The 27,574-nt window shown below is 40.1% G+C and overlaps 2 protein-coding genes across 2 annotated transcripts; both read left to right on the top strand.

Annotated features, from left to right (window-relative positions):
• Positions 1 to 1,265, top strand: LOC109870320 (cholesterol 25-hydroxylase-like protein). The gene has a single exon (XM_020460790.2). The coding sequence runs from the start codon at positions 55 to 57 to the stop codon at positions 811 to 813; it is 759 nt and encodes a 252-aa protein (XP_020316379.2). The 5' UTR covers positions 1 to 54; the 3' UTR covers positions 814 to 1,265.
• Positions 1,266 to 21,622: 20,357 nt separating this feature from the next.
• On the top strand, positions 21,623 to 22,941 carry LOC109870284 (cholesterol 25-hydroxylase-like protein). Its single transcript, XM_020460716.2, has one exon. The coding sequence runs from the start codon at positions 21,686 to 21,688 to the stop codon at positions 22,442 to 22,444; it is 759 nt and encodes a 252-aa protein (XP_020316305.2). The 5' UTR covers positions 21,623 to 21,685; the 3' UTR covers positions 22,445 to 22,941.
• The last annotated feature ends 4,633 nt before the right edge of the window (positions 22,942 to 27,574 follow it).

Here is a 27,574-nt window from a genome sequence, read left to right on the forward strand (position 1 = left end):
GGAGGTTGTTTAAACACGCCCGTCAAGCTCACACACACAACAAGACTGAACACAATGCTTCTACAGAGCCTATGGGATTTCATCCTGGGACATCATGCGTGGCTCAGATCACCTTTCTTCCCTGTGCTTTTCTCCCTCAGCGTCTACCTCACCTTCTGCCTGCCCTTCGTGGTGCTGGACCTCCTCTCCCCCAGACTGGCCTGGATCAGGACCTTTAAGATCCAGCAGAAGAGCCACGTCTCCTGGACCATGATGAGGAGCTGCCTGGCTCACTCCCTCTACAACCATGTAGTGTTCCTCTTCCCTCTCACTGTGCTGCACTGGTTCTGGAGACCAGCCACCTTCATGCCCGAGGCCCCCGGAACGCTGCGTCTCATCTGGGACGTGGTCGCCTGCCTCCTGCTGTTCGACTTCCAATACTTCATCTGGCATCTGTTGCACCATAAGGTGCCCTGGCTCTACCGGACGTTCCACAAGGTGCACCACAAGCACACATCCACCTTCGCCCTGACCACTGAGTACTCTGGGGCCTGGGAAACCCTGTCTCTGGGATTCTTCGCTGGGGTCAACCCTCTGCTGCTGGGCTGCCACCCCCTGACAGAGATGCTCTTCTATGTTCTGAATATCTGGCTTTCTGTGGAGGACCACTCTGGCTATGACCTGCCCTGGTCCACGCATAGACTGGTGCCCTTTGGGCTCTACGGTGGAGCTCCGCACCACGACCTGCACCATCTGAAGTTCAAGTCCAACTATGCTCCGTACTTCACACACTGGGACAGGGTTTTTGGGACATTGCACAAGCATTCAGACTGAATTTCTGCACAGAAGAAAGTGCAATTGGACATCTTGAATATCTTTTATGTTAAAAGGATGGGATGCAGAGAACATCACTTTGTGATACATTGTATGATATGCTGATGTTATTTAGCATAGTAAAGATAAAGCTGTATTTAAGTTTTTTATTTAATTAAACGTGTTATTTATTATGGCATAGCCTGACTGCAGATTTTCTATGACAGTTGTATATGAAAGTTATCTCTAAAGATTCAGAGCTGTGATGCTAGTTTACTGAACTATCAGAATGATTTTGACTGGGGTTGAATGACTGAAAACTATTGTGAATGATTGTGTTGACTTCTCAGTGCTACTGGGTGAGCATCACAGAACAAAATGTTCAGCTGTTTCAAGCTGTATGCAGTATTAACAAGAGGTAACCCTCAACATTTTAGTTACAAAACAAGATGTAATAAAACTTGTGACCTAAATATTTGTGTGGCTCGCTTTCATTCATCTACATTCTTCCGCACGTAAGCCTATTTGTTTATACGATGTTGTTGATTTATAGAGATGGCTGTTTTCAGATACAGCAATGCTGCATGCTGCACAACCATGATGGTTTCCTATGACGCATACATACGTAAACATCATTCGTATGCAGTCATTTGAAACCCAAATTCCCTTTGTCTGGTGACTGAAGCTATGTGTTATTTTGTTAATCATGTAGAAGAAAAAGAAACGCACACCTATTAAGACGAGGTGCTGGCTAGCGGAGTAGAAACTTGAAAATAAAAGAGAGCCGCACACTCTAGGAGCTCAGATGCAAAAATGTAGTACTTGGCTGTCGAAACGTTGGTATAACATTTTTGCATCTGATCTGAACATGAACAAAAGTTTTCTACAGTAGCATGTACGAATTTGATCAGTTTCTAACAAACTGTTTTCTTTCTTACTTACGATATATGGACAACAGTATTCATGTTAATTAGGCCCTTTCCATTACTACTGTAATCATGTGAAAGTTGTGTCAAAACCCACTGGTGACAGGATCCCCGCGAGGGGAAGTACAGAATGAAGTCCACTATTTATAAAAGTGCAGTAATCAACCTTGCCCCCCATCCACACTTCCAAACGAAATATGAAGTCACCAAAGCCTCATCTAAAAAGGGAAAATGACATCTTCCTGAGATTGACAATTGAGAATTTCCCAGAAGTAATTGGAGAATTCCCAAACAGGAGAAGGAACAATACAATTCTGCAGACAAAAACAGAGCCATCAGACACTCATTTCCTGGCCTATGCAATACACTGTATGACGTTTTCTGATTATATCTTTGTGAACATGTAGGATTCTTTGTTAATGTTATGATAGCGTTTCGAGCAGTGTTTTCAAGATAGTGGTTTGCACACCACTGGTCCATGGGTTGTGGTCAAGCCTGTTTTGATGTTAAAAGAGGCACTGGCTTTGTTTAATCACTGAGTCACAGGGGAACACCAAGTGGGGAACCACTGTTTGAAGCAATATCACACAGATTGAGAATATTATATTATTTCATGTCTGCTATTCGTGGTTCACTTTTACAGACAACTAGAAGTATGATGTATCCTAAGATCCTCTGTCTCTTTCTAAAACAAATCTGAACAACATTGCTAAGGGGTAATATCTGAGAATGATGGTGTTCAGGTTTTGCTATGATGGTGAGTACTCAGGCTGAGATGAGTCTTGCAGACATAGGATCTTATTTTGATCACTCTTTTCCTGAAAATATTTTTCCTGTACTGCAGGATATACAAAAGTGTAGTGTATTCAAGGTTTAAAAAGGCTTCTAAAGTTGTACATTTCTAATTGCCCTAACGTAAAATGTATCTTCCCTACAAAGATTGACTATTAATTATAATCCACATAATAATCCACATTTTCTGTTGCTGCAGGATTATTGTCCTGCTGTAGCAAACTTGCTCAAATTAAGATCCTACATCTGTATTAGTGGACTAGGAGAGGAAAAATATAACCACTGTTCGAAATATTCGGAATGCCCGATCGCATTAGTATTGACCACAGATCCAAACATGTCTGAGGTTGACTGCTTTCCAGATTTCAATTATCTCACTCAGTCTCTCCCCATGCACAAGTGGCCTGAGGCCAATCCCACAAACACTTATCCACCATGAGACAGCAAACATGACTTTCTACGTCAACACACATGTTTGAACAAGAAAAAGAGATTCTATATTTTCCCCAACATTTTCCCACCACCCCAAACAAATCTGTATACAAATAATGTGAATTTTATCTCTTGCGTTAATATCTTCAGACAAACACTAAAATGAAACACAGATGGTAGTCTAGACCTCTGCCATTGTTTTGGTATTGTTTAATCTTAAAATAATCAAACTGATGCTTGTCCTCAAGACATCCATAGTTACGCAACATTTCCTGGAATTTAGAAGGACATGTCCTGAGAAAAGCTCAGAAACGAGGGCTCAATTCAATCCGTAGCGTTGATAATCCGCATTATAGCACCAGTCACATTTAAGTCATTTCCGATTGAGTCGACATATGCAGATTCCTCTAATGCGGGAACATTGCCTTTCAAAGGTTTTAGGATTAGACACGCTGCCAATAGCAGTCAAACTACGCAACATAAACACACATCTTAGAGTTATTAAGTGGAGGAAAGTGTCATTTATTATCTCCACCTGGTTGATACATCAAATACTGTCACTTTGCCTTCCAAACATCTATTTCAAAGAAAAATATGTAACATACAGTTGTCAGGACGTTGCCCTCTTTGAGTACAGCGAGCACCATCCCCCGCTCTCTGCTTCTACAACCAGACTGCTGTGGTCAGAGGTCGTAAATTCCTCAGAAGACCCTGCCTCATGGCCACACAGTATTAGAGAGAGGGTAAACTTTCACAGAGAACAAAGGAAATCCTTCCACCTCACAGAACTTGAGGTACGAACAAATGTAATGTTCCGGAGAAAGTGTAAAAGATCGGTGAAGAATCCAGCTACGAACTGGTCCGTTTGTCACAACTTGGGAAGCTCATGGGAGACGGTGTGGCCACATAACCATAACTCTGTTTATATAATAGCCACCGATATAAAGTTTACATCTAATTGTTGTATAAGATGAATGAGTGAGTATGATACTGTTTACACAATTTTACAATGTGATTTTGGACTGTTTAATGAAGGAAAACTCAAAAAGGGAATTGGATTTGAACTAAATCAGAGGACCGCCCGTGAGCCCAGTTAGGGTCAGACATCCTGGGACAGCCCTTTTCTGCCATTCCGAATAAAACCCAACTTTGAGAAATGATCACCAGACCATGTGTTCTTCCATTAGGAGGGGGACAAAGGTTGTAGACCGAGCTTACCTCAATTACGAGATGGCTAAAGGTTGCAGAATCTTTTAACCATACCACGTGGTTAAACTCTTAGACTATCGATACCGACAGAATAGGAACAAGTCTTTGATACAAATTACTAGTCTGCAGCTAGGAATTCGGTATCATTGAACGCGAAGAACGACAACTGTTGAAACATCCATCTTAAAAAACATAAAAATTTATGTAAGACCACAATGTTCCTTTGCCCATTGACCTAAGACAAAGATGTTACAATCAACCTCCTTTTTTATTTTCCCTGAAGCCTTTCAAAAGGATAGTACTGATCATCTTGTCCAAACCAATCTCCCTGACGCCACCCCTATGCAGAAATGATATTCTGCATGACGACCTTGCCATGATTACAAATGATTAATGGCAGGCTTCATGGACACAAAACACAAAGAATATATGCTGAGTAGAGGAAAAACACAGTATTATATAAGCATGCAATTAAACAATGTGTCTACTGTAAGTCATTACTGTATGTGTTTTACATACAGATCCAAACAGCTTTAAGTGAATGTGCATAATGTGTTGGGTATTGTGTCAAAACCTTTGAAATAGAAAATGTTTGAAAAGTTTTGGCTCATTGAGGTTTTTGAGCTTCTCAGCATTACAACAACAGCATTACCTAAAAATGCATTGCCACACAATGTTTTTTTGAAAATAATAGGCATTGCAACAGAGTATTGTTGTGAAAGTACTAGGCAGATGATGTGAATGATAGAGAATGGTGCGAATAACGAATGACTACTGCTCTGATTGATCATAGTTTGTGTGGGTTGGTGTGAGTCATACTTCAATGAAAAGACCTCTTTGTATTTTACATTTCACACAGTTAAAGGAATTGGTTTAGATTTGAATTTGACTGGTCTTGATGTACTCCGAGACTGTAATATTATCTGGCAGCAGTTTTTACTGTACACAGTCAAATATGTCCTGTACATTTTAGTGTATTTATAGTAAATCTGCCTGTGTGCGATTTATCCTTTCTGAGGTCAACAGAGACCAATAAGTGCTCCTCAGGGAACCTTTCATATTTTTAATTTTAATTTAAATGTAACCTTTATTTAATTAGGCAAGTCAGTTATTAAGAACAAATTCTTATTTACAATGATGGCCTACACCAGTCAAACCCGGACGACCCTGGGCCAATTGTGCACTACCCTATGGAACTCCCAATCACGGATGGTTGTGATACAGCCTGGATTCAAACCAGGGTGTCTGTAGTGACGCCTCTAGCACTGAGATGCAGTGCTTTAGACCGCTGCACCACTCGTGACCTATTGCTCTCAACACATTCCTAGAAAATATTGTTTTACATGCAAACAAAGGTTAATTGACTCCTGTCATGTCTTTGGCTATGCCGGATTAAGTAATATGACATGCTATTCTATAAAATAATTTCTCCGTAATTACTATTACCTGATTGAGCTAATCATGTAAATGTAATTAACTAGAGAGTCGGGCACCACGAAATAATATTTATAGAGCTGTTATCTTCCGAATAAACTCTTAAAGACCTAGTAATATTTTACATCAATAGTAGTCAACATTAATCTTCACCTTAATTCAGTCTCACCTGAAAGTTGTAAATTGTTAGTTATCTGCACAAACCCTTGCTAACAATTTGAATCAGCAATACAAAATTGGGTTGAAGTATTTATTTACTTAAATGCCTAACTAATCACACAGAATCACACATACACACATACCCAGCCCCTTTTCTTTTGTGTAACAAGCTGTCATATCTGTTCCGCCCTCTATGGATGTTTTCCTTTATGACGTAATTTGTAATCAAGTTTGCATGTTTGCATGTTTGATTACAAATTATGTCATAAAGGAAAACCTCCCTAATAAAAAATACATAGTATAAAATCGGTGACTCATTGTTATATTTATCCTGATACCAGATTCAAATTTTCGCAACTCTAACATAACTTTCGTTTCGCGGAGCCTTCCACAAGCTTCCCACAACAGGTTGGGTGAATTTGGACCCATTCCTCCTGACAGAGCTGGTTTAACTGAATCAGGTTTGTCAGCCTCCTTGCTCGCACAAGCTTTTTCAGTTCTGCCCACAAATTTTCTATGGGATTGAGGTCAGGGCTCTGTGATGGCCACTCCAATACCTTGACTTTGTTGTCCTTAAGCCATTTTGCCACAACTTTGGAAGTATGCTTGGGGTCATTTTCCATTTGGAAGACCCATTTGCGAGCAAGCTTTAACTTCCTGACTGATGTTTTGAGATGTTGCTTCAATACATCCACATAATTTTCCCCCCTCATGATGCCATCTATTTTGTGAAGTGCACCAGTCCCTCCTGCAGCAAAGCACACCCACAACATGATGCTGCCACGGTTGGGATGGTGTTCTTCGGCTTGCAAGCCTCCCCCTTTTTCCTCCAAACATAACGATGGGCATTATGGCCAAACAGTTCTATTTTTGTTTCATCAGACCAGAGGACATTTCTCCCAAAAATAGATATTTGTCCCCATGTGCAGTTGCAAACCGTAGTCTGTCTTTTATATGCTGGTTTTGGAGCAGTGGCTTCTTCCTTGCTGAGCGGCCTTTCAGGTTATGTCGATATAGGAACCGTTTTACTGTGGATATAGATACTTTGTATCTATTTCCTCCAGCATCTTCACAAGGTCCTTTGATGGATTGATTTGCACTTTTTGCACCAAAGTACGTTCATCTCTAGGAGACAGAATGCCTAAGCCGAAGCGTTATGACGGCTGTGTGATCCCATGGTGTTTATACTTGCGTGCTATTGTTTGTACAGATGAACGTGGTACCTTCAGGCATTTGGAAATTGCTCCCAAGGATGAACCAGACATGTGGAGGTCTACAATTTGTTTTCTGAGGTCTTGGCTGATTTTTTTTTATTTTCCTATGATGTCAAGCAAAGAGGCATTGAGTTTGAAGGTTGTCCTTTAAATACATCCACAGGTACACCTCCAATTGACTCACATGATGTCAATTAGCCTATCAGAAGCTTCTAAAGCCATGACATCGTTTTATGGAATTGTTCAAGCTGTTTAAAGGCACTGTCAACTTAGTGTATGTAAACTTCTGACCCAATGGAATTGTGATACAGTGAATTATAAGTGAAATACACCTGCATTGCTTGCTGTTTAGGGTTTTAGGCTGGGTTTCTGTACAGCACTTTGAGATATCAGCTGATGTACGAAGGGCTATATAAATCAATTTGATTTGATTTGATTTGACATAATCTGTCTGTAAACAATTGTTGGAAAAATGACTTGTGTCCTGCACATAGTAGATGTCCTAACCGACTTTCCAAAACTGTAGTTTGTTAACAAGAAATGTGTGGAGTGGTTGAGAAACGAGTTTTAATGACTCCAACCTAAGTGTATGTAAACTTAATAAACTTAATCTCCACTATATATTTTAATTTAACCAGGCAATAAAAAGTACACATCTTTATTTATAATGACAGCCAAGGAACAGTGGGTTAACTGTTTGTTCAGGGGCATAATGACATATTTTTACCTTGTCAGCTCGGGAATTCGATCTAGCAACCTTTCAGTTATTGGCCCAACACTCTAACCACTAGGCAAACCTGCCTCACTATAAAAAAACATCTCGACATTATCTCACATTTACCTTATAATAACATTTCATTTTCAACAGTGGAGATTTGTATAAACATTGCTGTCTGTCTCTCCGACATTTGCAACATGGTTTCCATATTCAAATTCGATCTCCTGCTGTCCCATAGTAATGAACGTGTCAGGAGTCGAGAAGAGACAGACAAGCAGGTAGACAGGCAACAATTCCTCAGCCCGTCGAAATCATAAATCAGCTGGCATCATTTTTATGGATATATACAAAAAAAAGGTAAATTGAATAAGGTAAAACGAAATTGAGCTAATTTGCTGTCTTTCCAGCTGCAGTTTGAAGTGATTGTTTTACTGTAGCTGTGTTGTTGGCTAGCTCCTTTGAATAACAGTGTCCTGACGAGTAAGCACATTTTCTATGCCAGGCGAAATCACGCCTCATTAGCTCATTGTTAAGGATGTATCCAAATAAATGTCACTAGAAAACACCTTAAACAAATGCAAATGTGGCTACTTTGCTGTTATTCTGGCTGCACTTTTTGACGTGACTGTAAGTTAGCCGTAGTTGGCTAGCTAGCAAGCAAGGGATAGGAACGTTGCCAGCCAGTATGGAAATGGAACATTTAGAACGAATGAATGGGTCATGTCTCTAGCAGCCCAATATTTGTGTCTGGACTATATCTTGTGGAAGGACTAAATAGTATAAATAAATTCCTCAAAATAATGTTTTTAATTAAAATAGGTCAATCTTTATTTGAATATGTTGGTAACCTGTTGTATAAAAGTGATAATGCCCTCGGATCCAGTGTTTGCAGGATATATTGGCAGGGTTTGCCTAACAACACCAGTGCCAATATATCCTCCAAACATCGGCTTCTTGGGCATTATCATTTAATTGTAAGCTCAAGATCACGTGTTCTGAGATATTTGACGACACGACGATATTTGAAGACGTCTTCCTGAAGACATTTGGAAGAAGAGAAAACACCCATGAGAACCATACAGCAGGAGGCTTGCCTTTTGAATTCTTAAATTCTACAAGAAAAGTTTGAGAGTTGTGTGGTTGATCTTCGCTAGAGATATTTTACTGTACATAAATCTTTCCTCTTTCACTACACAGCAAATTCTCCAGTGTTAAATTTACACTTAGAGTTTTTAGTTGAACACTAGTCCAGTGTCTATATTGGTCCACACCTTTCAGTGTTAAGTTAGCATAAACTAAAGCCACACTGGTTAGCATAAACTAAAGCCTTATTGACATATTTCCCAAAGTGCCTTGACTTTCGAGTGAATTGTAGAGTTGCAATCATCCACTTTCAGTCCTGTGGCCTTGACTAAGTGAGATCTAAGCAAATATTTATTGCTCAAATTAAATTACCCAATAAAACAACTATTTCATAAGGTCTTATTTTGTGTGTCTAGTTTCATCCTAATACAGTGGCCTGAAACTCATGGTTTTCAGACTACTTCAGGCCTGCAAGTCACATTATGCTAGCTTGCAAAGTAATGTGTAATTTCTTTTGGAATCCAGCCAGAGTGGGGATATCCAACATTTAGAATTTTTATTCAGCTGCAACCTGAATTCAGAATGACTTCCAGATTGGGAAGACTAAGAGTGATAGTAAATGTACCAACTATATGACGAGGGAATTAGCAATCCCACCTATTTCATTGTCAATAATTAAATTTAGCCCATATTCTTGGTGAAGAATGTTAAGCTCACTGGTTTGAGACCACGAAATCAACCAAATCCACTAAAGAGCACTTCTAAGAAATCTATATTGAAAATTTGCTGCAATTGAAAAAAAAAATTCAGAGGTTAAATTATAAAACAAATATATAGATTCATTATCATTTCTACACAATTTCTGGAGTATTTTTCATAAAAGACAATCATATACAAAAAATAAATACAAAAAATACATATTTTTACTTAGACATTCAAAACCTCTCGAACCACCGGTTGAGAATTGCTGACCGAAACCATCTAAACTGGAACAACCATTTCAGTAACGGGAGCAACAAGCCCAAGTCACAGATTGGATTAGTACATTTTTTAAAATGTTATTTATATTTGGGTAGCATAAGATTGATTAATTAATCAATGGACATGCAAAACAAAGATATTGAATAAAAAAATTGTAGAACATCCTATTTTTTTTTTGCTAAATAGATGTCTCTGCCCCACCTGCCCTGAATGATGGGTCACAACTGATATGGACAATAGTATCCATGTTAATTAGGCCCTTTCCAATGTTAATGGAATTATGTGAAAGTTGTGCCAAAATACCCTGGTGACAGGATGCAGACATTTCCTGATTTCCCCATGAGGGGAAGTACAGAATGAAGTCCACCTCTTATAAAACTGCAGTAATCAACCCTGACTCGCCCCCATCCACACTTCCACCCCCCGAACCTCAAAATAAACACGAAGTTGTCAAAACATCTAAAAAGGGAAAAGAAACACTTCCTGAGATGGACAATTTCCCAGAAGTAATTGGGGATTCCCGAACAGAAGAAGGAACAATACAACTCCACAGTCATCAGACTGGCCTATGCAATGCAATACTCAACTTCGTAACGGGCCTAACAACACCCGTGCAAATATATCCTCCAGACACCGGCTTCTCGGGTATTATCACTTTTATACAACGGGTTACCAACATATTCAAATAATGACTGACATATTTTCATTAAAAACGCTATTTTGATGAATTCATTCATACTATTTCATCCTTACACAAGATATAGTCCAGACGCAAATCTAGGGTTGCTAGAGACGTGACCCAGTCGTTGTCTTTTTGTTCTGTATATATGGACGGGGCCCAGTCGTTCATTCTAAATGTTCCATTGCCATACTGTCTGGCAGCGGTCTTATCCCTTGCTTGCTAGCTAGCCAACTACGGCTAACTTACAGTCACGTCAAGAAGTTTAGCCAGAATAACAGCAAAGTAGCTGCTTTTGCATTTGTTTAAGCTGTTTCATAGTCACATTTGTGACTCACCACCTGGATTCGGTCTTACTTGTTTTGCATGTTCAACATTTTTATTAAAGTTTTTTTACATTGGATAAAAGTAAAGACTCAGAGCTACAAAATGGTATATTATATACTGCATTTGAAGAAACAATGGGAACATAATTATTAGTTGAGAAAACCTTCTTTCAATGTTTTGGTTCTACTATTGGAGAGCCCTTCTTTGTCTACACCCATTCAGCAATGTCCACACCCTCTTAACCCTTAGCCCAACCCATCTCTTTCAGGGTTGATCCGTGTGTTCTGTACTAACTAGCCAGCTACTTCCAGACATCTAAGAGAGAGCGAACACCTCACTGAACATTATTCGCCCTTGGAGAGCTCGTTAGGCTGTTATGTTATCCAGAGCGTTGGTGACTGCAACTGTGCTGTCAGATTGTCCATTCATAAATTCAGTGTTCAGTGTTCAAATTCAGAGTGCACACTGGATGCTCTGGCCAATAAGTAGGGTTGTTCCGAAAGCTCTGACCTCACAACGACAGTGAAGCACCCAAGCTAACTGGCTAACATTGGCTAGATACTTCCAGACACGTAATGAGAGAATACCCCACTCTGACCATTTTACTCCCCCTAGCAGAGCTGGTTAGGCAGTTTTCATGTTATCCAGAGCGTTGGTGACTGTAACTGTGCTGCTGGCAACAATTGAATTACGCTTTGTTGCTGATATTTACTGACACCGGCCATATTCAACGGGTGTTGATCATTTACAAATGTATCAGTCATTCTGCATCTGGCACACTAAGACGAGAGTATTTTGTTAAGAAAAGTAGCTAGAGAGCTAGCTAGGTTAACAATGAATCTCAAAGTATGATGTAACGTTAGTTAGCGAGCCAGCCAGCTAACGTTAGCTAACTAGCTAACAGTACACTAACATGAAATGAAAATACTTTGTCAAAATTTGAATGGAGTCTTTTGTTAAGACAGGTAGCTAGCTAGCTAGCTAAACAATGGACCATAATCCCAACTCATGACATTACTACCCTGCATGAATCTGCAGGTAGCTAACCAACCAGTTTCTATGGCTATAACTAGTCAAACAAATGTGTCTGAGATACGAAGAATAAGATCATACACAACGTTGGCTAGCAACTCAGCCAGCTAACATTAGCTAGCTACCCAGCCAGCTAACGTTAGCTAGCTAACGGTACACTTGAAATTAAACCACTTTCTGTCAAAAATTTGATATGTGTAATATCTGAAAATGTAGCTAGCTATACTATCTTACCAGTACCTTAGATTGATGACGTAATCCAGACTGGCGTTTTCTCCATCTCCTTAGCTACAGTATCATGCTCAAATTCCACTGATTTCAAAACTGGGTCCTCCAAAAAGTGGAGAGCATACACATAACGTTAGCTAACGAGCCAGCCAGCTAACGTTAGCTAGCTAACAGTACCCTTTAACTAGGTTTATGCAGTTTTACTACGCGACACATTTTTTAAAAAGCAACATTTGACATGAATACCTAGACATACTGACCAGCTCCATTAGACAGACGTGTGCTATATGGCAGACCAATCCAAACTCATCTCTTGGCATGTCCAGCCCACTCATTATCTCAGCCAATCATGGCTAGCGGGAAGGTTGCTGGCTTTTTCCGTGGCTAAACCAACTAGGCTCGTAATTGACCATTTTTATCTGTATTTACAGATGGCATACAAGTTTGATATTAAGGCACATGAAAGTTCACATGTTCGAGAAGGCATTTCTGCCCCAAAACACATTTTGATTTTAAAAAATGTTTTGCGTTCAAACAGCTCTCCTGTGAAGTCGTGACTTGTGACATATGCCTAGTTTCCTGAATCGGATCACATTTATTTGGATACATCCATAACAATGAGCTAATGTCGCCTGGCATAGAAAATGTGCTCACTCGTCAGGACACTGTTGTTCGGAGGAGCTAGCCAACAACATAGCTACAGTAACACAATCACCTCAAACTGAAGCTGGAAAGACAGCAAATTAGCTGCGTTTTGTTGTACCTTCTTCAATTATATATATTTTTTGTATATATCCATTAAAATGATGCCAGCTGACTCATGATTTCGACTTGCTGAGAAATGCTGCCTGCCTGTCTGTCTCGTCACAACTACATATCTCCACTGTTGAAAACATAAAACATAATGTTAGTGTAAAAGAAATGTGAAATAATGTCTAGATGCTTTTAATAATGGAGATCAAGTTTATAAGTTGCATGGCCAGGCTGATGAGACAGTAAATTGCGCAGTCAGATGGAATAGAGTAAATAGGCACTTTAGCTGGTGGCAATTTGTGGAATAGGCACCGGCTGGAATGCGATTTTAACCAATCAGCATTCAGGATTAGACCCACCCATTGTATAATTTACGACATTTTATGATTACATGTTTATGAACATGTAGGATTCTCTGTGAAGTAGCATTTATCCAGATAGTGGTTTGCGGCCCACTGGTGGGTCCCCACTAGTCCATGGGTTGTGGTTAGAAGTTAGAAGAGGAACTGGCTTTGTTAAATCACTGAGTCACAGGGGAACTCACAAAGTGGGGAACCACTGTTTGAAGCAATGTCTGCTATTCGTGGTTCACTTTTACAGACAACAAGAAGGAAGATGGATCCTATGATCCTCTGTCTCTTCCCAAACCAAATTTGAACTACAGTGATAGTGGGTAACAGCTGAGAATGATGTTTAGGTTTTGCTATGATGGTACTCAGGCTGAGATGAGTCTTACGGATTTAGGATCTTAATTTGATCAGAATTTGAAGAGAATTTTCCTGTTCTGCCAAATAAAAATGTGATTTAAATTTTGTTTTAAATTATGCAAAAAAAAATATTCAGTTTATTTTTGAAAAAAAAAATTCCTTGACATTTTCAAATAGTCCATTTATATTTTCCAACAGTGCTATACATTTGGTTTAGTTTTTTTTCTCGCCCGAGTAGCCTCGTTTCACTGCCAAAAATAAAATTAAACCATCTAGTGTTCAGCGAAATAACAACACAATGTCAAATACAGGTAGCCTAGTCAAATAATTTACATCCAATCACATTAACTGTTACTCTCTCGTGGGAATTCCAGTAACGGTCTGTATGTAGCCAAAAATAAACCCAGCATTAAAAGAAACACCCTTTTTTCAGGACCCTGTCTTTCAACGATAATTCGTAAATATCCAAATAACTTTATAGTAAAGGGTTTAAATAAATATAGTAATGAACCTTAAACAATTAATAAGCATGCACCTGTGGAACGGTCGTTAAGACACTAACAGCTGACAGACAGTAGGCAATTAAGGTCACAGTTATGAAAACTTAGTACACCAAAGAGTCCTATCTACTGACTCTGAAAAACACAAAAAGAAAGATGCCCAGGGTCCCTGCTCATCTGCGTGAACGTGCCTTAGGCATGCTGCAAGAAGGCATGAGGACTGTGAGACGCCTAAGACAGCGCTACAGGTAGCTACAGGTAGACAGGATGGAAAGCTGATCGTCCTCGCAGTGGCAGACCACGTGTAACAACACCTGCACAGGTTCGTTACATCCAAACATCACACCTGCGGGACAGGTACAGGATGGCAACAACAACTGCCCAAGTTACACCAGGAACGCACAATCCCTCCATCAGTGCTCAGACTGTCCGCAATAGGCTGAGAGAGGCTGGACTGAGGGCTTGTAGGCCTGTTGTAGCAGGTCCTCACCAGACATCACCGGCAACAATGTCGCCTATGGGCACAAACCCAACATCGCTGGACCAGACAGGACTGGCAAAAAGTGATCTTCACTGACGAGTCGCAGTTTTGTCTCACCAGGGATGATGGTCGGATTCGCGTTTATCGTCGAAGGAATGAGAGTTACACCGAGGCCTGTACTCTGGAGCGGGATCGATAGGGAGGTGGACGTCCGTCATGGTCTGGGGTGGTGTGTAACAGCATCATCGGACTGAGCTTGTTGTCATTGCAGGCAATCTCAATGCTGTGCGTTACAGGGAAGACATCCTCCTCCCTCATGTGGTACCCTTCCTGCAGGCTCATCCTGAAATGACACTCCAGAATGTCAATGCCACCAGCCATACTGCTCATTCTGTGTGTGATTTCCTGCAAGAAAAGAATTCCAGTGTTCTTCCATGGCCAGCGAAGAGCCCGGATCTCAATCCAAATGAGCACGTCTGGGACCTGTTGGATCGGAGGGTGAGGGCTAGGGCCACTCCCCCCAGAATGTCTGGGAACTTGCAGGTGCCTTGGTGGAAGAGTGGGGTAACATCTCACAGTAAGAACTGGCAAATCTGGTGCAGTCCATGGAGAGGAGATGCACTGTAGTACTTAATGCAGCTGGTGGCCACACCAGATACTGACTGTTACTTTTGATTTTGACCCCCCCTTTGTTCAGGGAGACATTATTCCATTTCTGTTAGTCACATGTCTGTGGAACTCTTTCAGTTTATGTCTCAGTTGTTGAATCTTGTTATGTTCATACAAATATTTACACATGCTAAGTTTGCTTAAAATAAACACAGTTGACAGTGAGAGGACATTTCTTTTCTGTCTAGGCATCACTGAACTGTCTCATTACACACACCTGATTCCATTTCCCCTGATTAGTAATTGTATATGTCTGTGCCCTCTGTTCACCATTGTCTTGTCGGTTATTGTTCCCATGTCCGTTGGTCTTGTGATTACCTGTGCTTTGTTGTTTTGGTTTAATCTCACTCTTTTGTTTGGGTTACATCCCCTGTGTGTTTGTATATGTGTTTGTTTTGGGCTTCGTCCCCGTGCCTTTCATGGCATGATGGCATGTGGCATTAATGGCAGGCTTCATGGACACAAAACACAAAGAATATATGCTGAGTAGAGGAAAAACACAGTATTATATAAGCATGCAATTAAACAATGTGTCTACTGTAAGTCATTACTGTATGTGTTTTACATACAGATCCAAACAGCTTTAAGTGAATGTGCATAATGTGTTGGGTATTGTGTCAAAACCTTTGAAATAGAAAATGTTTGAAAAGCTTTGGCTCATTGAGGTTTTTGAGCTTCTCAGCATTACAACAACAGCATTACCTAAAAATGCATTGCCACACAACGTTTTTTTGAAAGTAATAGGCATTGCAACAGAATATTGTTGTGAAAGTACTAGGCAGATGATGTGAATGATAGAGAATGGTGTGAATAACGAATGACTACTGCTCTGATTGATCATAGTTTGTGTGGGTTGGTGTGAGTCATACTTCAATGAAAAGACCTCTTTGTATTTTACATTTCACACAGTTTAAGGAATTGGTTTAGATTTGAATTTGACTGGTCTTGATGTACTCCGAGACTGTAACATTATCTGGCAGCAGTTTTTACTGTACACGGTCAAATATGTCCTGTACATTTTAGTGTATTTATAGTAAATCTGCCTGTGTGCGATTGATCCTTTCTGAGGTCACTGCTCCTCAGTAAACCTTTGATAATCATGACCTCTTTCTCTTGTTTTAAACACATTCCTCGAAAATAGTGTTTTACAAGCAAACAAAAGTTCAGTGGTGGCCTAAACATGAATTCCTCTTGAATTCAATGAACCTTGTGTAATAATGTTTCTTGAAAGAATTTCAATTTCTCAAGACCATGATGCGTACGGATGTTTATTTATAGTTGTAAGCTCCAGCTCAAGTGTTCTGAGATATTTGATGACATACACTGGCTTGCGAGAGCATTCACCCCCCGTTCACCCCCATTTTTCCTATTTTGTTGCCTTACAACTTGGAATTAAAATTGATTTTGGGGGGGCGTTTGTATCATTTGATTTACACAACATGCCTACCACTTTGAAGATGCAAAATATTTTTTTTGTGAAACAAACAAGATATTAGACAAAAAAAAATTTGAACTTGAGCATGCATAACTATTCATCCCCCCAAAGTCGATACATTGTAGAGCCACCTTTTGCAACAATTACAGCTGCACGTCTCGTGGGGTATGCCTCTATAAGCTTGGCACATCTAGCCACGGTGATTTTTGCCCATTCTTCAAGGCAAAACTGCTCCAGCTCCTTAAAGTTGGATGGGTTCCGCTGGTGTACAGCAATCTTTAAGTCATACCACAGATTCTCAATTGGATTGAGGTCTGGGCTTTGACTAGGCCATTCCAAGACATTTAAATGTTTCCCCCTAAACCACTCGAGTGTTGCTTTAGCAGTATGCTTAGGGTCAATGTCCTGCTGGAAGGTGAACCTCCGTCCCAGGGTCAAATCTCTGGAAGACTGAAACTGTCACGTTCGTTATAAGGATCGGATCAAGACGCAGCGTTGTATGCGTACATTCTTATTTATTTAAAGAATGAACACTGAACAAGCTAACAAAATAACAAAACGAAGCGGGAAGTTATACAAATGAGTGAAGACAGGCAACTACACATAGACAAGATCCCACAAACACCAAAGGGAAATGGCTACCTAAATATGATCCCCAATCAGAGACAACGATAAACAGCTGTCTCTGATTGGGAACCATATCAGGCCCACAAATAATTACAAAAACCATAGACAATACAAAAACTCTAGACAATACAAAACTAGTGTACCCACCCTAGTCACACCCTGACCTAACCAGGGCGAAAAAGAAACAGGTTTCCCTCAAGAATTTCCCTGTATTTAGCGCCATCCATCATTCCTTCAATTCTTTCCAGTTTCCCAGTCCCTGCCGATGAAAAACATCCCCACAGCATGATGCCACCACCATGCTTCACTGTGGGGATGGTGTTCTCGGGGTGATGGGAGGTGTTGGGTTTGCGCCAAACATAGCATTTTCCTTGACGGACAAAAAGCTCAATTTCAGTCTCATCTGACCAGAGTACCTTCTTCCTTCCATATGTTTGGGGAGTCTCCCACATGCCTTTTGGCGAACATGTTTGCTTATTTTTGTCTCTTAAGCAATGGCTTTTTTTCTGGCCACTCTTCTGTAAAGCCCAGCTGTGTGGAGTGTACGGCTTAAAGTGATCTTATGGACAGATACTCCTATCTCCGCTGTGGAGCTTTGCGGCTCCTTCAGGGTTACCTTTGGTCTCTTTGTTGCCTCTCTGGTTAATGCCCTCCTTGCCTGGTCCGTGAGTTTTGGTGGATGGCCCTCTCTTGGCAGGTTTGTTGTGGTGCCATATTCTTTTCATTTTTTAATAATGTATTTAATTGTGCTATGTGGGATGTTAAAAGTTTCTGATATTTTTTTATAACTCAACCCTGATCTGTACAATCTCCACAACTTTGTCCCTGACCTGTTTGGAGGGCTCCTTGGTCTTAGTGGTGTTGCAGACTCTGGGGCCTTCCGAACAGGTGTATATATACTGAGATCACGGGAAAGATCATGTGACACTTAGATTGCACCCAGGTGGACTTTATTTCACACCAGATCTTATTTAGGGGCTTCATAGCAAAAGGGGTGAATATATATGCATTTTTCTTTTAAATTTTAAAACAAATTATTTTTTAAAATTTCACTTCACCAATTTGGACTATTTTGTGTATGTCCATTACATGAAATCCAAATAAAAATCAATTTAAATTACAGGTTGTATCACAACAAAATAGGAAAAACCCCTAAGGGTATCTTCCTTCTGACATTTGGAAAAAGAGGAAACACCCATGAGAAGCATACAGCTAGAGGCTTGCCTTTTGAATTCTTATTTCTACAACAAACAAACATTTGAGCATTGTGTGTGGTTAATCTACGCTAAATATATTTTACTGTACATAAATCGCTCCTCTTTAACTAAATTCTAGAGTGTTAAATCTACACTGAGAGTGTTACATTGGGGCAAAAAAGTATTTAGTCAGCCACTAATTGTACAAGTTCTCCCACTTAAAAAGATGAGAGAGGCCTGTAATTTTCATCATAGGTACACTTCAACTATGACAGACAAAATGAGAAAAAGAATCCTGAAAGTCACATTGTAGGATTTTTAATGAATTTATTTGCAAATATATGGTGTAAAATAAGTACCATCGGGTTCTTAGTCACCTCCCTGACCAAGGCCCTTCTCCCCCGATTGAAAGTCTTCCATTTAGGAATGATGGAGGCCACTGTGTTCTTGGGGACCTTCAATACTGCAGAAATGTTTTGGTACACTTCCCCAGATCTGTGCCTTGACACAATCCTGTGTCAAGAGATCTATGGATAATTCCATCAACCTCATGGCTTGGTTTTAGACAGATGTGTGCCTTTCCAAATCATGGAATTTACCACAGGTGGACTCCAATCAAGTTGATAAATGGAAACAGATGCACTTGAGCTCAATTTAGAGTCTCATAGCAAAGGGTCCTAAAACGTACGTAAATAAGTTATTTGAGAAAATGTCTTAATACCTGTTTTAGCTTTGTCATTATGGGGTATTGTGTGTAGATTGATGAGGATTATTTTTTAAATCCATTTTAGAATAAGGCTGTAACGTAACGTAATGTGGAAAGTCAAGGGGTCTGAATACTTTCCGAATGCAGTGTACCACCAATGACTGTATTTGTTAGTGACATAGAAATAGTTGTGCTATTCATCCATTTTCAGTCCTGTGGCCTTCACCAAATGAAGTCCTAAACGAATATGTTATCATTCAAATGATATGATTTTACCCAATAAAGCACATATTTCATAAGGCCTTATTTTATGGGCATAGTTCTACCCTAATACAGTGGCCTGAAAGTTGTGGTTTTCAGGCAACATCAGACCTGCAAGTCATATTATGCTGGCTTGCAAAGTAATGAGTAATTCCTTTTGGAATCCAGCCAGAGTGGGGATATCCAACATTTTGACATTTATTTACCCACAACCTGAATTCAGATTGACTGCCTGGTTGGGAACACTAAGATATGAGACTACCTAAACCAGTGTTTCTCAACAGGTTTTTCCTCGAGACCAGAATTGAACCATGTTGTCTCAGTCATTATCCAATATTCACAAAGGATTTTTTGTTGTTGCCAAAATGCAATCTGGAAAACTATTTTTAATGCTATATTGATAGTAAATGTACCAATTATTGGACAAGGGAACAACAATCCCACCTTTTTCATTGTCAATAATTCAATTTTGCCTATATTTGTGATGAAGAATGTTAAGCTCACTGGTTTGAAACCACAAAATCAACCAAATCTGCTAAATAGGGGCTCTAATAACTATATATTGAAAATCTACTGTAATTGAAGACAAATAGTTCAGAGGTTAAATTATAAAAAAATATAGGTTCATTATTATTTCTACACAGTTTCTGGAGTATATAAAAATCTGCCTGCTATAGGGCATGGTGGGAAATATGATAATGGTGTGCGTGGTTTTGGTTTAACACCTAAACCGTTTTTTTTACACCAATAGGTGTCAATCTTACAGAGTTACACTTACAGAGTACATGTAACACCCAAATCAACACTAGAAATGTTACACTGCAAAATCAACCGGTGCCCCCTGTACATAGCCTGGTTATTGTTATTCTTATTGTGTTACTTTTATTAGTACTTTTTTATTTTAGTCTACTTGGTATATATTTTCTTCTTCTTGAACTGCACTGTTGGATAAGGGCTTGTAAGTAAGCATTTCACAGTAAAGTCTACACTTGTTGTATTTGGCGCATGTGACAAATAACATTTGATTTGATCCACATAAAGTGGTTCACTAAGGGCATTGGTTGTAGAAGGCAGATTGAGGAGCGAGTCCAAATAGATCCGGTCGGCACTGCCACAGATAGGATCAGAATTGAGATTTGGGAATGTGCGTGGGGTACGCTTGGAAAGTACACACGGGATTTTCCGTAATGGGAGGATCTCAATTTGTAACCTGACTCCAATAGACCAGTCAAGGCAAGTTTCAGCTGAACTCACCTTATCTTATCTCAGAAGGGACAGTCACCACTTGACTCTCTCCCACTCTCTCTTTGTGCTGTCATATGTGTGAACATTAAAGATGCCTCTAATATGATGGGCTCCTGTGTGACCTGCTGAAATGTGTTTAAAAGTGTGATTCGTAGGTTAGATGGATCGACTTTTTAATGGAGATGAGGATGGATTTTAGACCCTAATTAACCCCTAGTTAGCTTCAACATGCAGTTTACAGAAAGTTATATTGACAATCCTTGTAATGCATTACAAAATGTTGTAATTACCGGGGTTTTGTTAACAGATGTTTATCAAGAGCAGGGCTTGATAGATCATAAGAGACTAATGGTCTATTATCCAGCTATTCACTCTAAATACCAAGGCAGTCGACCACTCAACATCAGGAATGACAGGTTTCCTTTTCTGTTTCACCTCTGGCACTGACATTGTACTGTTCAGGAACAAATCCCTAGGCTGATGAAACTAAAGTGAATTTCATCAAACGTTGGAAATTAGTAGAACAGAAACAGAAAGCAATCAACAGCACCATCTGCTGTTTGCATTGTCACTAAGTTCTCAGCTCTCACAGGAATTCTGCTACACAGGTTGAGTCATCAGAGGGTCACAGCTCTGTTGTAACAGTGGTAAAGTCTCTCTGACTGTCAGTGGGTCAGACCTCCATCAGCTCTCACCACGTTGTTTGCTCCTGGCAAAATAAAAATGTTCAACCCACCCCTCCTCCTTGTCCTCCTCTTCTCTTTGATAACATTATGCAATACAGGGGAACTTGATATGCCTTAGCTTAGAATAACACTAATATCTGAATGTATTTATTTAATGATTGTATAGAGATTTTCAATACAGGCACACAGAACAATCATACTCTGAATCAGATAGCTGAGCTAAGTGTGGAATAAGTCAAGGGGTATGAATACATTCTGAAGACACTCTGAGAAGTCCCCCGGAAGTTTAGTAAGTCTATATAAGGACATCTGTGGGCGGATACTTTACACAGAGAACTCATAAAAGGAGAGAGCTTTTGCAGGAGGTTGTTTAAACACGCCTGTCAAGCTCACACACAACAAGACTGAACACAATGCTTCTACAGAGCCTATGGGATTTCATCCTGGGACATCATGCGTGGCTCAGATCACCTTTCTTCCCTGTGCTTTTCTCCCTCAGCGTCTACCTCACCTTCTGCCTGCCCTTCGTGGTGCTGGACCTCCTCTCCCCCAGACTGGCCTGGATCAGGACCTTTAAGATCCAGCAGAAGAGCCACGTCTCCTGGACCATGATGTGGAGCTGCCTGGCTCACTCCCTCTACAACCATGTAGTGTTCCTCTTCCCTCTCACTGTGCTGCACTGGTTCTGGAGACCAGCCACCTTCATGCCCGAGGCCCCCGGAACGCTGCGTCTCATCTGGGACGTGGTCGCCTGCCTCCTGCTGTTCGACTTCCAATACTTCATCTGGCATCTGTTGCACCATAAGGTGCCCTGGCTCTACCGGACGTTCCACAAGGTGCACCACAAGCACACATCCACCTTCGCCCTGACCACTGAGTACTCTGGGGCCTGGGAAACCCTGTCTCTGGGATTCTTCGCTGGGGTCAACCCTCTGCTGCTGGGCTGCCACCCCCTGACAGAGATGCTCTTCTATGTTCTGAATATCTGGCTTTCTGTGGAGGACCACTCTGGCTATGACCTGCCCTGGTCCACGCATAGACTGGTGCCCTTTGGGCTCTACGGTGGAGCTCCGCACCACGACCTGCACCATCTGAAGTTCAAGTCCAACTATGCTCCGTACTTCACACACTGGGACAGGGTTTTTGGGACATTGCACAAGCATTCAGACTGAATTTCTGCACAGAAGAAAGTGCAATTGGACATCTTGAATATCTTTTATGTTAAAAGGATGGGATGCAGAGAACATCACTTTGTGATATATTTTATTTTGTGTCGATGTTATTTACCATAGAAAAGATAAAGCTGTATTTAATCAAATTATTTTTTATTAAGTGTGTTATTTATAATGGCATAGCCTGACTGCAGATTTTCTATTACTGTTGTATATTAAAGATTCATGCAATGGACTCTACAATGTACAAACATTTTCAGGTTAATTTTAAAACCTGGTTAAATTAACCAGTTTAGTCAGAACTATCAGAATGAATTTGACTGAGATTGAATGACTGAAGCCTATTGTGCATGTTTGTGTTGACTTCCCAGTGCTATTGGGTGAGCATCACTGAACAAAAATGTTCAGCTGTTTCAAGCTGTATGCAGTATTAACAAGGGATGACTCCCAACATATTAGTTACAAAGCAAGGGGCAATAAAACGTATTACCAAAATATCTGTGTGGCTCGCTTTCATTCATCAAAATGTTTCCGTACGTAAGCCTATTTTTTTATACGATGTTTTTGATTGATGGAGATGCCAATTTTCAGATACAGCAACGCTGCATGCTGCACAACCATGATGGTTTCCTATGACGCATACATACGTAAACATCATTTGTATGCAGTCAATTGAAACCCAGGAGTGTGCCACAGTGAGCCAAAGACATTTATATTGATACACGTTTCTACTAGTGGTCCATTAGGGCTCGAGACACTTTTAAGAGGCAGATGTGGTCTAAGTGGAAGGATTCTTCTCACCAAAGTCTTGCTGCATCCCAAATGTGTTATTTTGTTATTCGTGAGCGTGTGATCAAAAGAGGTCATTGCTCATTGCAAGATCGAGGAGTTTTTTCTGGACCATGTGACCTGAACATGAACAAAAGTTTTCTACATTAGCATGTACTCATTTTATGAGTTTCTAAACAAACAGTTTTCTTTCTTTCTTACGATAGATGGACAATAGTATCCATGTTAATTAGGCCCTTTCCAATGTTACTGGAATTAGGTGAAAGTTGTGCCAGAATACCCTGGTGACAGGATGCAGACATTTCCTGACCTCCCCGTGAGGGGAAGTACAGAATGAAGTCCACTATTTATAAAAGTGCAGTAATCAACCTTGCCCCCCATCCACACTTCCAAACGAAATATGAAGTCGCCAAAGCCTCATCTAAAAAGGGAAAAGGACATCTTCCTGAGAAGTAACTGGAGAATTCCCGAACAGGAGAAGGAACACAAAAATTATGCAGACAAAACAGAGCCATCAGACACTCATTTCCTGGCCTATGCAATACACTGTATGACGTTTTCTGATTATATCTTTGTGAACATGTAGGATTCTTTGTTAATGTTATGATAGCGTTTCGAGCAGTATTTTCCAGATTGTGGTTTTGCGGCCCACTGGTGTGTTGCCACTGGTCCATGGGTTGTGGTCAACAATGGGTTCGAGGTTAGAAGAGGCACTGGCATTGTTTTTTAGTTTTTTTATCATTTGACCTTTTATTTAACTAGGCAAGTGAATCACAGAGGATCTCACAAAATGGAGAAGCACTGTTTGAAGCAATATCACACAGATTTAGAATTGTATATTCTTTCGTGTTTGCTATTCGTGGTTCACCTTTAAAGACAACTAGAAGTATGCTATTGGATAATATGTGAGAATGATGGTGTTTAGGTTTTTGCTATGATGGTGAGTTCTCAGGCTGAGATGAGTCTTACAAATCAAATCAAATTTTATTTGTCACATGTGCCAATTACAACAGGTATTTCACCTTACAGTGAAATCAACCATTGTGTGTGGGATAAGCTTAGAAAGTATTTCCAGCAATGGGAGGATCACAATTTGTAGCCTAACTTCAAAACCCAAAAGACTAGTCAAGACAAGTGTGAACAGATGCTTATCAAGAGTAGGGCTTTGGTAGGTCATATATGAGTCATGGTCTACTATCCAGCTATTCACTCGAAATACCAAGGCAGTCGACCACTCAACATCAGGAATGAGAGGTTTCTGTTTCAAATCAAATGTTATAAGTCACATGTGCCGAATACAGCAGTGAAATGCTTACTTACGAGCCCTTAACCGCCAATGCAGTTTAAAAAAGTATACAGATAAGAATAAGAAATAAAAGTAACAAGTCATTTGAAGAGCAGCAGTAAAATAACAATAGTGAGACTATATACAGGGGGGTACCGGTACAGAGTCAATGTGTGGGGGCACCGGGTTAGTTGAAGTAAAATGTACATGTAGGTAGAGTTGTTAAAGTGACTATGCATAGATGATAAAAACAGAGAGTAGCAGCGGTGTAAAGGGGTGGGGGTAGGATGCAAATCGTCTGGGTAGCCATTTGATTAGGTGTTCAGAAGTCTTATCCCTTGGGGGTAGAAACTGTTTAGAAGCCTCTTGAACCTAGACTTGGTGCTCCAGGTACCTCTTGCCGTGCGGTAGCAGAACAGTCTATGAATAGGGTGGCTGGAGTCTTTGATCATTTTTAGGGCCTTCCTCTGACACCGCATGGTATAGAGGTCCTAGATGGCAGGAAGCTCGGCCCCAGTGATGTACTTGGCCCCCGTGATGTACCACACTACCTTCTGTAGTGCCTTGCAGTTGGAGGCCTTGCAGTTGCCATACCAGGCAGTGATGAAACCTGTCAGTATGCTCTCGATGGGGCAGCTGACAAATGAGTAGAAGGCAAACAGAAAGCAATCAACAGCACCACCTACTATTTGCATAGTCACTATGCCTAGTTCTCAGCTCTCACTGTAATTCTGCTACCCAGGTTGAGTCATCAGCGGGCCACAGCTCTGTTGTAAAAGTGGTAAAGTTTCTCTGTCTGTCAGTGGGTCAGACCTCCTACAGCTCTCACCACGTTGTTTGCTCCTAGCAAAACATTAATTTATGTGCAACCCACCCCTCCTCGTCCTCTTCCTTCCTATGATAACATGATGCAATACAGTGAAACCTTGATGTTAGGATTTTTTTATTGTTGGGTAAGGTTTTTAGAAGCATGTTGATGTATGCATTATGAGCCATCTGATCAACAACAGCAGAGAAACTAGTTTGCTTTATTGATGATTTATCTTGAAAGAACTGAAGCTTGACCACTCGGTAGCACATTCTACGAAGTACATTTGCATAACGCTTTATAACATCCTTTATAATGTGTTATAACACTGACTATAAGCATCCATAATAACTCCCAAGCACTCATAAAATTCTGTATTATATTTTATAGATCATGAACTGTAATGACTTGACTTATAAGACTATAGTGCACAATGCATTATAGCCATGCTGGTTTGAAAACACAGACAACTACAGACGTGAATGGCTAGCTAGCTAACTAGTGAAAACACTTTCTTACAGACAGAGCTGGGAATGAGCTGGCTATTGAGCGATTTCAGTGCCAAGAGAAATTGTATTCGAATTCCATAATTTTGAATTTGTAGTAAGATATTGAATTGGAATTCAATATTTTTGCATTTGTAATGCATACATACATTGAATCATTGAATTCACAAATAATAAATTATATTTCATGATATGGAACTGAATCGAATGAATATTGCAGTCCTGTGGCTTTAACCGAGTTAATTCCTAGGTGAATGATTACTTTATAATTCAACTTTTTTATGACAATACATTACATATCTGATAAGGCCTTATTTTGAGGCTTAGCTTGACCGTAATACATTGGCCTGAAACTCATGGTTTACAAGCCACATCCGGCTTGCAAGTAGGGTTGCAAAATTCCAGTGACTTTCCCAAAATGTTCAGATTTTCAATCTTCCAGCTGTGATTTCTGGAAAAACCAAGGGAAATTAACCAGAATTTTCCAACCCTACCTGCAAATCACATTATGTTGGCTTGCAAAGGGATACATCATTCCTATTGCAATCAAGCCAGAGTTAGGACATTTCAATGGTTGACATTTTTATTCACTCACAAACTGCATTCATAATGACTGCCAGGGTTAGGAACTTTGTGAGGAGACTCCCTACGCCATTTAAACTGGAACAACCATTTCCGTAACAGGTGCAAAAAATGTAACTGAATGATAGGATTAGTTGAGAAAAATGTATGTTATTTATCTTTGCGTAGCATCACTCAATGTACATGCAAAACACAGATATTCAAAACAATCCCCCAAAAATAAACCCGCAGTAGAGCATGTTGGGGGAAAAAGTTAATTTGTTATCATAACTTGAAAAAAACAGTTGATGTGACAAATTTAGTTTTGAGTCAGTACCAAAAACATTTTAAGTAATGATGACTTTTCATTGACTTTGAGATCAATTTAACAAAAGTATTTCAATAAAACAATCCTTGGGCTTTACAGCACATTTAATATTGTTCTTGTGACTGACTGGGTTCAAACCGGGTCTCCTGCATGTCACAAGACTGTGTTAGCCCACTTAGCTAATGTCTATAAGAATTAGTTCAAGAAGTTCATGTTAATTACTCTGTATGCATAGCAAGTATCGCTTCCCCCTGATTCAGCTCATACGAGACAAAAACTAAGGACCTCTGCCTCGCAAACACATGGACCCTCTTTCCTGAAGCATTCCAACCCATCATATTGAAAAAGGCCTTCTTCAATTATGTAAGGGGTGACACTTCAGGCTGATGAATGAGTTTCACAGATCCCCATCTGTTACATGAACACAAGACTTCAAGATCCAGCAAGGTTACTCATCAAAACAGCATGCTGACGCGATGAGCAACCCTGCCTGAGACCCTGAAGACGTGTTAGTTTGACATGTGTTAGTTTGTGTTAGACGTGCTAGTTTCAAGTCTCCAGCAAGTGTACTCATTAAAGGTTAACATGTGACTGACTGGGTTAAGACCGTGTTAGCCTGCTGAGTTAATGCCTAAGCATTTGTTCCTGTGACTACACTCTAAAAAGAAAAGGTTCATGGAGTATCCTTGAGGGATTCTTCAAATTGCAACTGTGGGGGAACCCCTGTAAGTTCTTCAAAGAACCTCTTTTTAATGGATTGTCAAAGAACCTTTTGAAGAACCTTTTGGGGTTCATTTTTGAATCACCTCCCCTTCCCTATTATTATGAATAAGAAGAAGAATATACATAACAA

This window comes from Oncorhynchus kisutch, linkage group LG25 (genome assembly GCF_002021735.2).
Source record: "Oncorhynchus kisutch isolate 150728-3 linkage group LG25, Okis_V2, whole genome shotgun sequence".
NCBI classification, from domain to species: Eukaryota; Metazoa; Chordata; class Actinopteri; order Salmoniformes; family Salmonidae; genus Oncorhynchus; species Oncorhynchus kisutch.